Raw genomic sequence first — 14,740 nt, 5'->3', positions numbered from 1 at the left:
TCCCAGCTGAGGGAGGCTGAAGCAGGAAAATCAATTGAACCCAAGAGGCGGAGGTTGCAGTGAGCTGTGATCATGCCATTGCACTCCAGCCTGAGCGACAGAGCGACACCTGGTCTCCAAAAAAAAAAAAAAAAAGGAAACTAAAAGAAAAAATAAGACAAATCCACATCTATAGATGGAAGTGTCAACACTGCTCTTAAGAATTCATAGAAATAGTGAAAACAAAATCAATAGGAATACAGAAGATTCAAATATAATAATCCAACTTAATCTAATTAACATTTACAGAGCATTCCACCCCACAACTACAGAAAACATACATACTCTTCAGGAGTCAGGGTCACGCTCTGTCACCCATGCTGGAGTGTAGTCGTGTAATCATAGCTCAATGAAGCCTCGAACTCCTGGGCTCAAGGAATCAACCTGCCTCAGACTCCCAAATTGCAAGGATTACAGGCATGAACTACTATGCTCAGCAGAAAACACATATTACTTTCAAATGAACATGGAACACTCACCAAGACTGAATATGGAACATTCACCAAGACAGACCTTGTAATGCGCCACAAAACAAGTCTACTGTGAGCTGTCAGGGCCCAAGGGAGAAAAATAGATGTAACAGTTCCTAAACTTATTTGACCATAAACCCTTCCTGCAAAAGGAATCTCCGGAGGCTACTGTCTCCCAGAACACATTAAGGTTAGGGACCTAAAAAATACTTGAAAAAAATACTTGAGGTAATAACAAAGACAAAAAATTTCCAAATTTTCTGAAAACTATAACTCAGACATCCAAGAATCACAGTAAGCCCCAAACAGGATAAACTCAAAACTATTCAAAGGTACATGGTAACAGCAATAAAATGGTAATAAGATATCATCAAGCAACCTGAAGAAAAGACACACTATGTTCAGAGAAACAAATATTCAGAGAATATACACACTATATTCAGAAAGACACACTATATTCAGAGAAACAAACCACCATGCCTAGCTAATTTTTATATTTTTAGTAGAGATGGGGTTTCACTATGTTGGCCAGGCTGGTCTCAAACTTAATGCTTAATCTGTATTCCTTACAGGATGGGGAAAGGTACCCCAACCATTTTCAACATCTCTTCCTTTCTCTCGTCCTGTGACTAACAAAATCTGGCAATGAATACAAATCTCCTTTCCTTGACTATCAGCCAGGATTAGTCAATCTTATGAAGTATCTGAAAAAGTCCTAAAGCAGGAATAAGCTTGACATATTTGGGGAACTGCAAGGAACCCAGAATGGTTGGAATAATGTGGGTGAAAGGAAAAATGGTAGACAAAACGAGAAAGTTAAGCAGAGCTCATAGTATATAAGACCTTGTAAGTTGTGGTAAGAAGTTGGAATGTGGTTATGTAATTGGGGGAGGGGAGGTTAATAAAAGGATATTATCGAATTTACATTTTCAAAAAGATTTATTTGCCTCTGTGTAAAGAACAGAAATGGAAACTGGGCAACCAGTAAGAAGCTCTCCCAGTAACATAAGAGATAGCTAAGACCAGAGTGGCTTAGACCAGACTTACATGTATGTGTCTCACAGAAAAATGCCCAGGCAAATCTACATAAATTATGTTGAGATGTCTTCAAGCTTTTTTTTGAGACAGAATCTCATTCTGTCACACAAGCTAGTGCAGTGGCACAATCACAGCTCACTGTAGCCTCAATTCCCAGGCCCAAGCGATCCTCCTACCTCAGCCTCCACAGCATACGGGACTATAGATAGGCATGTGCCAACCATACCTGGCCAATTTTTGTTATTTTTTTGTAGAGACGGGATCTCACTATGTTGCTGGTCTTGAACTCCTGAGCTCAAGTAGTCCTCCCACCTCGGCCTCCCAAAGTGCTGGGATTACAGGCATGAGTCACCAAGTCTGGCCCAAAGTATTTACTTGGCTCCCAGGACATATTCTCCTTCTCATGAGATGCTTAATCTGTATTCCTTACAGGATCTCCCTTATCCCCCCAGCCTCTTCACGTTGGAATGTTCTAAGGCTTGGTCACTGAACCTCTTTTGTCTAACTATTCTCATTCCCATGGTAATTTCATCCAGCTACCTGGCTTTAAAATCATTTATGGCCAGGCACAGTGGCTCATGCCTGTAATCCCAGCACCTTGGGAGGACAATTTGGGTGGATCACGAGGTCAGGAGTTCGAGACCAGCCTGGCCAACACAGTGAAACCCCGTCTCTACTAAAAATACAAAAAATTACCAGGTATGGTGGCAGGTACCTGTAATTCCAGCTACTCGGGAGGCTGAGGCAGGAGAATCACTTGAACCTAGGAGGCAGAGCTTGCAGTGAGCAGAGATCATGCCATTGTACTCCAGCCCAGGAGACAGTATGAGACTCCATCTCAAAAAAAAAAAAAAAAAAAAAAAATCATTTATATGATGCTATCTTCTGCTTTTAAATCTCTAGTCTAGACCACTCCCCTGAACTCCAGACTCATACATACACTTGACTGTACAGTGAACATCTCAAACTTAACATAATAAAATTGAGCTCCTAACCTTCCCTCGCCAAACTTGTTCCTCTTAGGTCTTCCCTATCTCAGTATAATAGCAACTCCATCACTGCTACTGCTCGGGGATAAACCTTAAGAGATAAACATGACTCCTTTCTTTCGCACCCCATACTTCAAGTATGTCAGCAAATCCTCTCAGCTCTATCTTCAAAATATATTCAACAACCAACCACTTCTCACCAACTCTACCGTTACCACTCAGTTCAAGCCACTATCATCTCACAGTTGGGTTACTCCTTTCCTCCTAACTGGTCTCCCTGGTTCTGCCCTTGCCACTGCTTTCACCACTCCCCAGCCTTCAACTACTCTCATCACAGCAGCCAAGTAATTCTATTAAATCTAAATTAGATCATGCCATCAACTGCTCAAAACCTTCCAATGACCATCTGACTCAAGTAAAAGCTCTTTCTAGACTAGGCACGGTGGCTCATACCTGTAATCCCAGCACTCTGGGAGGCTGAGACAGGAAGATTACTTGAGTCTACAAGTTTAAGACCAGCCTGAGCAATACAGTGAGACGCCCCCGCCCCCCGCCATCTCTACAAAAAATACAAAAATTTGCCAGGCACGCTGGTACCTGACTGCAGTCCCAGCTACTCGGGAGACTGAGGTCACTTGTGCACGAGAGGTTAAGGTTTCAATAAGCTATGATTGCACCACTGTACTCTAGCCTGGGCAACAGAACAAGACCCTGTCTCAAAAAGTCTACAGCCACCTCTTAACTCATATAACACTACTCTGTTCCAGTTCACTTCACTTCAGCTGCAATGACCTTGCTTACTGGGTGTTCCTCAAATAGTCCAGGCCTGCTTTAGCCTCAGAACCTTTGAATTTGCTGTACCCTCTGCCTAAAATTATCTATGCCCAGATAATGTATAATAATACAAAAGGCTTGTTCTTTCACCTACTTCAGGCTTTTTTTCTCTTTTTTTGAGACAAATCCTCAGTCTGTCACCCAGGCTGAAATGTAGTGGTGCAAACATGGTTCACTGCAGCCTTAACCTTCTGGACTCAGGCAATCCTGCCTCAGCCTCCTGTGTAGCTGGGACCACAAGCACACATCACCACATCACTACATCCAGCTAATTTTTTTATTTTTTGTAGAGATGGTGGTCTCACTTTTTTGCCCAGGCTGGTCTCCAACTCCTGGGCTCAAGCAATCCTCCCATCTCAGCCTCCCAAAGTGCTGGGATCACAGACCTGAGCCACAGCACCCAGCTCAAGTCTTTACTCAAATGTAATCTCAGTGAAGTCTTCCCCCTTTTTTTTTTTTTTTGAGACGGAGTTTCACTCTTGTTGCCCAGGCTAGAGTGCAGTGACACAATCTCAGCTCACTGCAACCTCCACCTCCTGGGTTCAAGTGATTCTTCCACCTCAGCCTCCCGAGTAGTTGGGATTACAGGCGCACACCACCACGTCCGGCTAATTTTTTCTATTTTTAGTAAAGACGGGGTTTCATCTTGTTGGCCAGACTGGTCTCAAACCCCTGACCTCAAGTGATCCGCCTGCTTCAGCCTCCCAAAGTGCAGGGATTACCAGCGTGAGCCACTGCGCCCGGCTGAAGTCTTCCCTTTCAATGCTATTTAATATTGCAGCCTCGACCCCCGAGCCTTTAACATTCCCTATGCACCAGCTGTGCTTTGCTACTGTCCATAGCACTTTCCTCTATCTAGCATACCATGTATTTTCTTTTTCTTTTTTTCCATGACACAGCCCTCAAGAGGTCCTGAGAACATGTACCCAATTTTCCTTAGTTACTTTATTCATCATCTGTCCCTCCATTTAAAGTGTAAACTCCAGGAATTTTTGTCTGTTTCATCCCCTGCTATACACCTAGTCCCATCAGCAGTGCCTTTCACATAGCAGAAATCAATTGGTTCAATACTGAATTGCTGAATATTAAATAAAGCCTCTTCAGAAGTGCCATAAATTTTGTTACGTCCAATTCAAATGCTAGGACTAGCCTAATAAAAATATACCAATTATTTTGTCAGTATTTATATTATATATGTATTATATTTATATTACACTCAGCATTCATGTTTTTAGTTATACATTTATTATTTTTTAATGTAAGATATTACTTGACAATTACAAAGATGTTTACTGATTCCAAATAGTTCAACTGCTCACTTACCCTGGCATAGCAATAAATGGAAAGAACAGTAGGCTTCAGCCAAAAGTCCTGGGTTCAAATCTTAGCTCTGTAATTTACCAGTTACGATTCATGCAAGCCTCCCCCAAGTCTTAGTTTTTCTTCTTAACAGTAAGCTTTAGCCAGAAGTCCTGGGTTCAAAATCCAACTCTACCATTTACAAGTAATATGATTCAGATGACGCAGCCTCCTCCAAGTCTTCGTTTCTCATCCATAAAATGGCAAGGTGAGGGTAAAATTAAAGACTTGCCTGCATTACCTACCCTATACCTAATTATAGGATTATTGTAACAATTAAAAATATATGGCCGGGCACGGTGGCTCACATTTGTAATCCCAACACTTTGGGAGGCCAAGGCGGGCGGATCACGAGGTCAGGAGATCCAGACCATCCTGACCAACATGGTGAAACCCTGTCTCTACTAAAACACAAAAAATTAGCCAGGCATGGTGGCACATGCCTATAGACCCAGCTACTTAGGAGGCTGAGGCGGGCGAATCACTTGAACCAGGGAGAGGTGGCAGTGAGCCGAGATCTCGCCACTGCCCTCCAGCCTGGGTGACAGAGCGAGACTCTGTCTCAAAAACAAAACAAAATAAAATATATATATATGAGGAAATCCTTTATATAAGCCATAAATAATATACATATATACATAATATACATGTATGAGTCAAATATCCATACAGTAGTTTGGGGAAAATGAAGTGGGACAGAGTAAGTTCAGCGTTTCTGGCAGCATATTTTCCCATACATTCCTGCCCCTAACACTAAACTCTAATTTTAGAGTCAGACTGGTTCTTCAACTTACTAGTTATACCTTAAACAAGTTACTCAACTTAGGTCATTGTTTCCACATCCATAAATGGAAATAATACCTACCTTGGAGGGTCCTTTTGAAGATTAGGGATTATATACATACGTACGTTATATACCTATGAAATATACTTAATGAAAGACTTTTTTTTGTCATTTTCATCTTCTTTCAAATGGACAAAAACTCAAAAGTAGTTGACAGGAACCATGGAGATAGAGAAGGAGATGATTTGACTTGGAAACTGCATATGAAAGGACAAGGAAACTGAAAACTAGAAGTAATCAAGCAATCATATCAACAGTTTGCCTATTAAATTTGTTCTTTACTTCTTGCCTTTCTGCAAGGTAAAATAGGATGGGATGCAAAGAAAAATCAGCATGCAGAAAATAGTATTTAGTAACAGAAAATAATTCACTTTGAAACTAAATTTTATTACATATTTAGTCTTTCCAAAGAGAAGTATTTTTATTATTCAGTTTTTCAATTTCCCACACACCAAGATGTATTATTTTGACACTCTATCTTTTTTTAATCCAATCAAACTTACAGCTAATATTTTACACTCCTAAACTTAAGGTACATGCCAAAAAAATTAAGTTGTAGTTTTCCAGCTATAGAACCCTGATATAATTTTATTAAATGTTTAGAAACATAGAATTAATGAAAACAAAAACTAAAACTGCATTTAAGATATATATCATAGAAATACTTCAAGAATGCTCTTTGAAATTATCAGACTTTGATATTTCCTCAATTCCATGACAGCCGTGATTATAAGATGTACCATCAATAATATAACCACCATTTTCCAGGGGAAAAAAAGCAAAGAAATGTTCTATTTCTTAACATAGGGACTTGTTACACAGGGCATATTAAATCTGTGAATATCCACCGAGGTATATACTTGATTTGTATACTTTTTCAATATATGTTTACTTCAACAAAAAAAATTAATGTAATGTCTGGCCACTTCAAAAACACAGCAGACATATGCTCAAATCAACCAAATGAACTATAGATCTAAATATGAAAGATAAAAAGATAAAGTTCTTAGGGAAAAGCACAGGAGAGTAACTTCATGACATTCAGGTAGGTAGAGATTTCATAAATGGGAAACAACAAAAGCACTAACCAACTGATAAACTGGCCTTCTTTAAAATTAAGAATTTGCCCAAGCATGGTAGCTTATGCCTGTAATCCCAGCACTTCGGGAGGCCAAGGAAGGAGGACAGCTTGAGACCAGGAGTTTGAGACCAGCCTGGGCAATAAGCAACAAAGTGAGACACCATCTCTACAAAAAATTTTAACAATTAAGCCAAGCATGATGGCGCACACCTGTAGTTCGCTACTCAGGAAGCTGAGACAGAAGAATCGCTGGAGATCGGGAATTTAAGACCCGCCTCAACACGAGCGAGACGCCATCTCAACAAAAAATTGTAAAACTTAGCCAGGCATGATAGTACATGCCTATAATCCTAGCTACTCGGGAAGCTGAGGCAGGGGGATCGCTTGAGCCCAAGAGTTAGAGGCTGCAGTGAGTTATGATCACACCATTGCCCTTCAACTTGGGCAACAGAGCAAGACCCTGTCTCAAATAAATAAATAAGTAAATAAAAAAATAAAAGTAAGCGCTTTAATCCATCAACACACCAAGATTCTAAAAGAAGATAGTTGCAATATGTATCTAACAAAGAGATGTAGCCAGAATAAGAACTAGAAGTCAATATGAAAAAAGTAAACAGCCCAATAGAAAAAAAGGCAAAAGATTTAACAGACACTTCACAAAAGCAGATATCCAATGGCCAATAAACATGGGGTCCCTAACATGAAAAAATGCTCAACTTCATTAAGCATCAGGAAAATACCAATTAAAACTACACTGCAATATCACTACACACCCCTCCAGAATAACTAAAAATAAAAAGACTGACATTACCAAGTGTTGGCAAAGATGAGAAGCAACTGGAGCTCTTACACACTGCTGGTGGGAGTGTAAATTTGTAAAACCAATTTGCAAAACTTTAGCAGAATCTACTAAAACTTATCATATGGGGCCAGGCGCGGTGGCTCACACCTGTAATCCCAGTACTTTGGGAGGCCAAGGGGAGAAAATCACCTGAGGTCAGGAGTTCAAGACCAACCTGGCCAACATGGTAAAACCCTATCTCTACTAAAAATACAAAAATTAGCCGGGTGTGGTGGTGCATACCTGTAATCCCAACTACTCGGGAGGCTGAGGCAGGAGAATTGCTTGAACCCAAGAGGTGGAGGTAGCAGTGAGCTGAGATCGCGCCACTGCACTCCAGCCTGGGTAACAGAGTAGGACTCCAAAAAAAACAACCTACTATTTACATAGATCATGATCTAATCACTCCACCCTAAGGCATATACCCATCAAAAATCACATATACATTCACCAAAAAAAGGTATAACAGTGTTCACAGCAGCAAAACTAAAAAACCCAAAGGTCCACCAACAGTAGAATAAACTGGAATTGTTACACAACAGAATGAGCAAAGTACAATACAACACGTATTAATCTTACAAATGTAATGTTGAGCAAAAGTTCAAAGGAGCCAGGTGCAGTGGCTCACACCTATAATCCCAACACTTAAGGAGGCTGAAGGAAGAAGACTACTTGAGCCCAGGAAGTTGAGGCTGCAGTGAGCTATGATTGAGCCACCACACTCTAGCCTGGGCGAGAGACAGACTCCGTTTCCAAAAAAAAAAAAAAAAAAAAGAAGAAGCTCAAAGAATACATACTATATAATTTTACCGACACAGAATTGGAAAACAGACAAAATTTTTCTACGGTCTTAGAATACAAGGAATATGGAATGGGGAGGGGGCATTTGGTGGGAACTCCAGTACTGATGTGTTTCTTGAATTGAATACTCATTCTGTGAATGTACTTATTCATCTAGCTGAACTTGTTTAAAGTATATCATACTTTAAAAATCTTACATTCACTGGATCCCTAACTGGCACAACAGGATTTGTAATCCTTTCCTACCACCAAGATGCTTCATCTATACCATAATCAGAGACTTGAATGGTAGCAGTCTCACATCAGCCCCACCGCTCTTTAGGATGTAAACATTTGTACCTGTCCATATATGCTACCAATACCTACCACTTGCTAATTATATGCCTACTATATGCCAAGCACTTTAACATTCAGTTAAATACTTACTGAGCATCTACTATGTACAAAGCCTATGCTGAATACTTAGGGTACAAAAAATGAGTAAGACATGGTACCTGGCTTACCTCATATACAGGTAACATCAAAAACTACGTCAGGGAGGCAAAGCACCAGAGTAAGTTTCTTGGAGGTATTAATACTTGATTCTTTAAGAGAGGAGTAGGAATTATCCCAACAAAGAACATTTCAACAGAGGGACCAATTTGTGCAACAGCACAGTGATAAGAAACAGCATGACGTATTTAAAGAAACAATGAACAACTATTAGATGTCATTTAACAGGGGTAAAATCACAACCGGGTTGGGGTAGGGGAAAGCAGTAATAGAGATAGGAAGATGGCAAGTTATGAGGGGACTTAGACCTTAATCCAACAGGCAAGACAGATCAGCGAGGAAATGATCAAAGGAATGATTTGGCCAACATACTATTCAAGTAGCAGTACAGAAGATGGATTTAAGGGGATAAGACTGGCAGAAAGAAGTACAATTAGGAGACAGTTGTAATTATCCTGACAGAAGATAAGGGCCTAAAATAATGGAATGAAAGCAGTAGCAAATCTAGAGAAAATAAGACTACATTTAGATTATGCTGCTGGTCCAGAGATCAAACTTTGACAACCACTAACCTACACTAGCTAGGATTTGGCAAAATTTTTCTATGAAGAGCCAAACAGTAAATATTTCAGACTTTGTGTGTCACATACAGTCTCTACAGCATTTCATGTTTTTGTTTGTTTTTTAAACAACCCATTAAATATTAACAATCATTCTTAGCTACTAGACCTTACCAAAAAAAAAAAAAAAAAAGAAAAAAAAAAAAGCTGCAGCTACATTTGGGGTATGGGCCACAGTTAGTTTGCTGATCCCTGCTGCACACACATAAAGAAGTGAGAATGGCCTGGGCGTGGTGGCTCACACCTGTAATCCCAGCACTTTGGGAGGACGGATCAGGAGGTCAGGAGTTTGAGACTAGATTAATATGATGAAACCCCATCTCTACTAAAAATACAAAAATTAGCCAGGCGTGGTGGCAGGAGCCTGCAGTCCCAGCTACGCAGGAGGCTGAGGCAGAGGGATCTCTTGAACCCGGGAGGTAGAGGTTGCAGTGAGCCAAGATAGTGCCATTGCACTCTACCCTGGGCAACAGAGCAAGATTTCATCTCAAAAAAAAAGAAAAGAAAAGAAGTGAGAATGAATCGTCCTATGAGATTAATTTTCCTAAAATGCTATTAACATCACATTGGTCCTCACTCTCAACTAAGTAAGTCCAGTCCCAATGATGCCTGGCATTCATAGGCATCTGTACAGTAGGACCAGCCTACTACTCCAGGCTCATGAATTATGCCCCTGCGTACCTTCCATTCTTATTAAATTGAACTATTTACATTTACCTGCCTCTGTATCTGTTTGGGGTTTCCCAATCCAATGTTCTTTCCTCCTGCTCCAAACCTGTTCAAATACCCTTCCTTCAAAGCATAATTCAAATCCTACCCCAAAATGATTCTACCCTCCTCAGAAGTCCTAAAAGCATATCTCAACTTACTTGATATTTATTTGCTGCCCTAAAAGTTATTACTTACTTCAAATAAACTGAAAATTCCTTGACGGCAGGAAATAATTTATGTTACTCTCTATCAACGATCTAGCATATAACAAGGGGTAAACAAAAAGAAGATATATGTGTGTTTATATATGTAATATTTATATATGTACACAAATTTTTTTCTGAAATAGCTATATAACTAAAGCAAATGTGTTTTCACCTTTATTTATGTCAGTAATTAAATACATTAATTCTATGGACATAACTTGAATGCTGTAGGAACCACAGAATGACAATCCACAAACATCTCTCCATCTCCTATTACTCACACTTTTTTAGGACTAATATACTAGAGAAATAACACAATACAAGTCCAATTTTTCCAACGGTCAATGTTATCAATGTAGGTACACTGGCAAATATTAAAGACAGGCATTACTAAACCCAGTCGAAGTTTACTTATCTGTAGTTGTATTTCATCTATTTTGAAAATACAAAATAAGCTTTTATAATTGAATTGCTTTAAATATACCCTCAATTATTACTCAAGTTTAAAAAGTCACACACCGACTCCCCCAACAATTGTCAAATATGTGGTCTTAATTTTAAGGTTCTCTGTGACAATGCACATTACCAAAAATGGCATTATTGATTTCACTCAGAATTTAGGAAAACAATACACTTAGAATTTTTAAGAAAATAGTCCTTTTAGTTCATTGTTGATAAATAACAATAATCACAGAATGTTTTGAGCTGGATTAACGAATTCATCTTAGAATACCAAAGAAGTCTTTCCAAATCCAAAGCGTAAGCTATGCCCTATAAGATTATCCAAAGAATGTTCAAGAATCTATAGAAATTCCTCCAGAATCACTTGCCCACATTCAATTGCAAACTACTACAAAAGTTTAAAACACTGAACTTCTGGCCTGGCACAGTGGTTCATGCCGGTAATTCCAGCACTTTGGGAGGCCCAGGCGGGCGGATCACGAAGTCGGGAGTTAAGAGACTAGCCTGGCCAACATGGTGAAACTCTGTCTCTACTGAAAATACAAAAAATTAGCTGGGCGTGGTGGCGGGCGCCTGTAATCTTAGCTACTCGGGAGGCTGAGGCAGGAGAATCGCTTGAACCCAGGAGGCAGAGGTTGCAGTGGATCAAGATCGAGCCACTGAACTCCAGCCTGGGTGACATATCTACATGTTTCCCCATACGCTGAACAAGAATAATTTAACTGGCATTCTCAGGCTTTCAGAACTGATTAAATGTTTATGAAGTACTTTAGGACCATGAAGGGAAGCCACTGTAACCATAAAATGTCATATTTGCTTAATGCAAAACTATAACTACCTGTTAGCTATAGCTGCAAATCCAATCCTCACAATTCTTTTGTGTCTCCCTAACACAGAAAATCTTCAGTGAGTCATGTATTTCAGTAAGGTACATGTCTTTAATGAGCTAGTTTAGCAACCTCAGAGAAATGAATTTTCTTCCAAATCTTTGCTTTCTCACAGGCCATGTCACTCTCCAAGTCAATTTTTTGCAAAGGGAAACATGATCCTATTCACCTCGAGAAGTTAGGTCTAGTTATTGATAAGCCAATACCAAATGACTGAAGACTATGAGGAATCACAGTAGAACTTTCTTTGTTAACATACCAGAAATGTGACTCCTGAAAATAATCCCAGAAAACAGGCATTCTGACAAGCGCTTTATTAAAGGGAAAGTCCCTACACTTTTACATAAAGAACTTCGAAAATGCTTTTAGACAGTGGAGACAGAAAACTCAACTCGCTCAAAGCTTAAACTTAATTGGTTAGGTAGTTCCAGCACCTGCCTGGTGTTGAGCGACCAGTGACTGGGGCCACTGGTCGGGGAAAGTGCTGATGCCATCTCCAGCTGCCCCTTTCGTGAATGACAGTAACAATGCAAACACTGACAAAAGAGCTGCGAGCCCCCCCACCCCCAAGCCCCTGCTTAGCAGTACTTCCACCCAGCCCCAACATACAAAGCGACAAATCCCTGAAAGGCCCTCCTCTGACAGATCTCCCCATGCAGAGACCTCGCCTGTAGTCTGGTAACATGAAAAAGTGCTACCCTTCACTCCTTGCAAGACAGCGGAGCCCCATAAAGGTGCAGGGAAACGCTGCCTGCTTCTCCAGCGCCAGAGGCACGGGGCGAGAAGACTTCCTCTCCGGCTGCGGGCGCGGAGGCTCGGGGGCAGACAGAGAACTCCCTCTGGGCGAGGGTACTCCCCAGACGGCCAGCGGGGAGGGCAGGGAAAACAGGAGAGGAAAGGAAAGGGTCCCTGACTCGGCAGGAGGGCGGAGGGTCGCTGCCCTGTGGCGTGGACAAGCGGGGCTCGGCGACGGGCACACCGTCCTTCCCGGGGGTGGCAGCGGCCGGCCGCCCGCTTCCTGCGAGCCAGAGGCGGCGACAAGTCGGCTTGGGTCCGGGAACACGTTCCTTCCTCGAGCCTTGTCCCGAGGGAGGGCTCAGGCTGTCGAGGCTGCAACTCTCCCTCTCGCCCAACTCCGGCGAGCGTGAGGCCGGCCGGCCCCGGGCTGCCGGCGCGGGATGCCCGCCGCCCGGGTGGGGGAGGCGGCGAGGCCGGCCTCGGCTCGCTCCCTCCCCACGCGGTCCGCGCCCGGCGCCCGTCCGCGCCCTCGTCCCCGCCCGCCGCCGCCGCGGGGCCGGGCCGCCGACCTCGGCCGGCCGGGCGTGGGGCCAGGCGGCGGCGGCAGCGGGCGGGCCGGCGGCCTGGGGCCCTACCTGAGGCTGTGTACCAGCTCCCGGCGTGACTGGCTTCCCGGCAGACCACTCGGTTGGACATCTTGGTGCCTGTGCCGCCTATGGTGCACGAGGATGAATGAGGAGGCGGCGGCGGCGGCAGGAGCGGCTCCGCGAGGGGACGAGACACCGCGGGCCCAGCCCAGGAGGAGGCGGCAGCGGGGAGGGGATCAGCCCGGCCCAGGAGGAGGAGGAAGAGGAGGAGGCGGCGGCCCAAGAAGAGGAGATGGCAGCCGGGGCGGTGGCGGTGGCGGCGGCAGCAACAATCACCACAAACTCCGGCCACCGCCGGAAGATGGGGCCCACGGCGGCCTCACCGAAGCCCGGAAAGCCCTGGCCCCGGCCCCTGGCGTCCCCGCTGCTGCCCAGCCGGGGCTGGTTCCGCCGAGCCGCCCCCACGGCCCCCTCCCCTCCCAGCTGGCCTCCTCGAGCCACCGCGGGTGACCCCACCCCCGTGACTCCGCGCCCGCCCCCGCCCCCCACCCCCCGCGGGGCTCCCCGCACCCACCCCCACCCCCGGCAGGGCCCTCCAGCCCGGCCGCCCGCCGCCGGCCCCGCCCCGCTCCTCCTCCCGGCCGCGCGGCGAGGTTAACGGCGGAAACTGGACAGGCCTGACGGCATCTGGGGTCGGGCAGCCCCGCGAGGAGGCAGCGGCGGCTGCAGCTACGCGCACACAAAAGCCCAGGGCCGGGGCCTGAACCGGGGAAGGCAGACCCGAGAAGAGCCAACGCTTCCTTACTCGCCACTCTAACGGGTCCTGCCCACTGAGCATGCCCAGCACCGCTGCCTAGCCCGCCGAGGAATCTCAACGTGCACGCTCCGCTCTCCGGGGTTTAGCGGCAGCAGAGGCTGGGAGGTGGGGGCAGGGCGCGGGGAGCAGGACGCAGCCGCAAGGCAAGCCCCCTCCCCCAGCCAACTTCCTCAAATGGAGAGCACCTAGGGCTCGTGGATGCGGCATTCCACGAGGACAGTCCCGCGGGTATCCAACATACACTGGCATCTTTCATGGATTCGCACCCCCAAGGTCTCATTCCTAGGGTGGCCACGCCGGAAAGTTCATCTGTAGAAGCAGGCACGTGGTAAAGTGTGCCTGTGGTCCTGCAACTGCTAGTTTTTGCTTCACAGGGTCACCCTTACCACCTAACGGTGGCTTTGACACTGTAACCATTTATCTTGTTTCATGTTATATTTATGTAGGTGCATGTCTTATCTCGCTAACTAAAGTGCTTGATATAACTAGCCTCAGTTATCCTCAACTGTAAAATGGGGACACTCAAGGAGTGTACCTAGGATTATAAGAGCTGCTGAATGCGAATAGCCTGACAGGGTAAGCACACAACAAATATTATTTTCACCCTTGTCATCTTATAAATCCCAGTATTACACATAAATGTCAGGAGCAAATAATTTTTTTACAATTGTGTAAGAATCACAGCAAAGGAGGCTATCTTGGACCTCTGAGGAAATGTTATTGTTACAGAGTACACCATTGCAAAAGTAGGAATAGAGGAAGAGAAAGTTGCATATATCCAATGAAAGTTTTGGGGCAAACACTATGTTTGTTACTGCATGGACATGGTACCTCCTGCCTATAATCCCAGCACTTTGGGGGTCTTAGGCAGTAGGATTGCTTGAGGCCAGGAGTTCGAGACCAGCCTGGAAAACAGAAAACCCT

The 14,740-nt window shown here is 44.0% G+C and overlaps 1 protein-coding gene across 6 annotated transcripts in view; it reads right to left on the bottom strand.

The window, feature by feature from the left end:
• Positions 1-13,872, bottom strand: part of MEMO1 (mediator of cell motility 1) — a 142,364-nt gene extending 128,492 nt beyond the window's left edge. For 4 of the 6 annotated variants that reach the window (XR_012422510.1, XR_012422508.1, XM_045369546.2 and 1 more), the window contains exons 1-2: positions 13,805-13,872; positions 13,048-13,125 (exon numbers count right to left, since the gene is read on the bottom strand). Coding sequence is in view for 1 of the 6 variants with exons in the window: in XM_045369546.2 (XP_045225481.1) it covers positions 13,048-13,108 (61 nt within the window). In the remaining 5 variants the exon portion in view is untranslated. Of the gene's footprint in view, positions 1-12,372; positions 12,738-13,047; positions 13,126-13,804 lie in introns of those variants that run through there. The other 2 variants (XM_015433452.3, XM_074012029.1) reach the window with 2 other exon arrangements.
• Between the last annotated feature and the right edge of the window lie 868 nt (positions 13,873-14,740).

Source organism: Macaca fascicularis, chromosome 13, assembly GCF_037993035.2.
Source record: "Macaca fascicularis isolate 582-1 chromosome 13, T2T-MFA8v1.1".
In the NCBI taxonomy this organism is placed as follows: Eukaryota; Metazoa; Chordata; class Mammalia; order Primates; family Cercopithecidae; genus Macaca; species Macaca fascicularis.
This window is presented reverse-complemented; position numbering and strand designations above follow the sequence as displayed.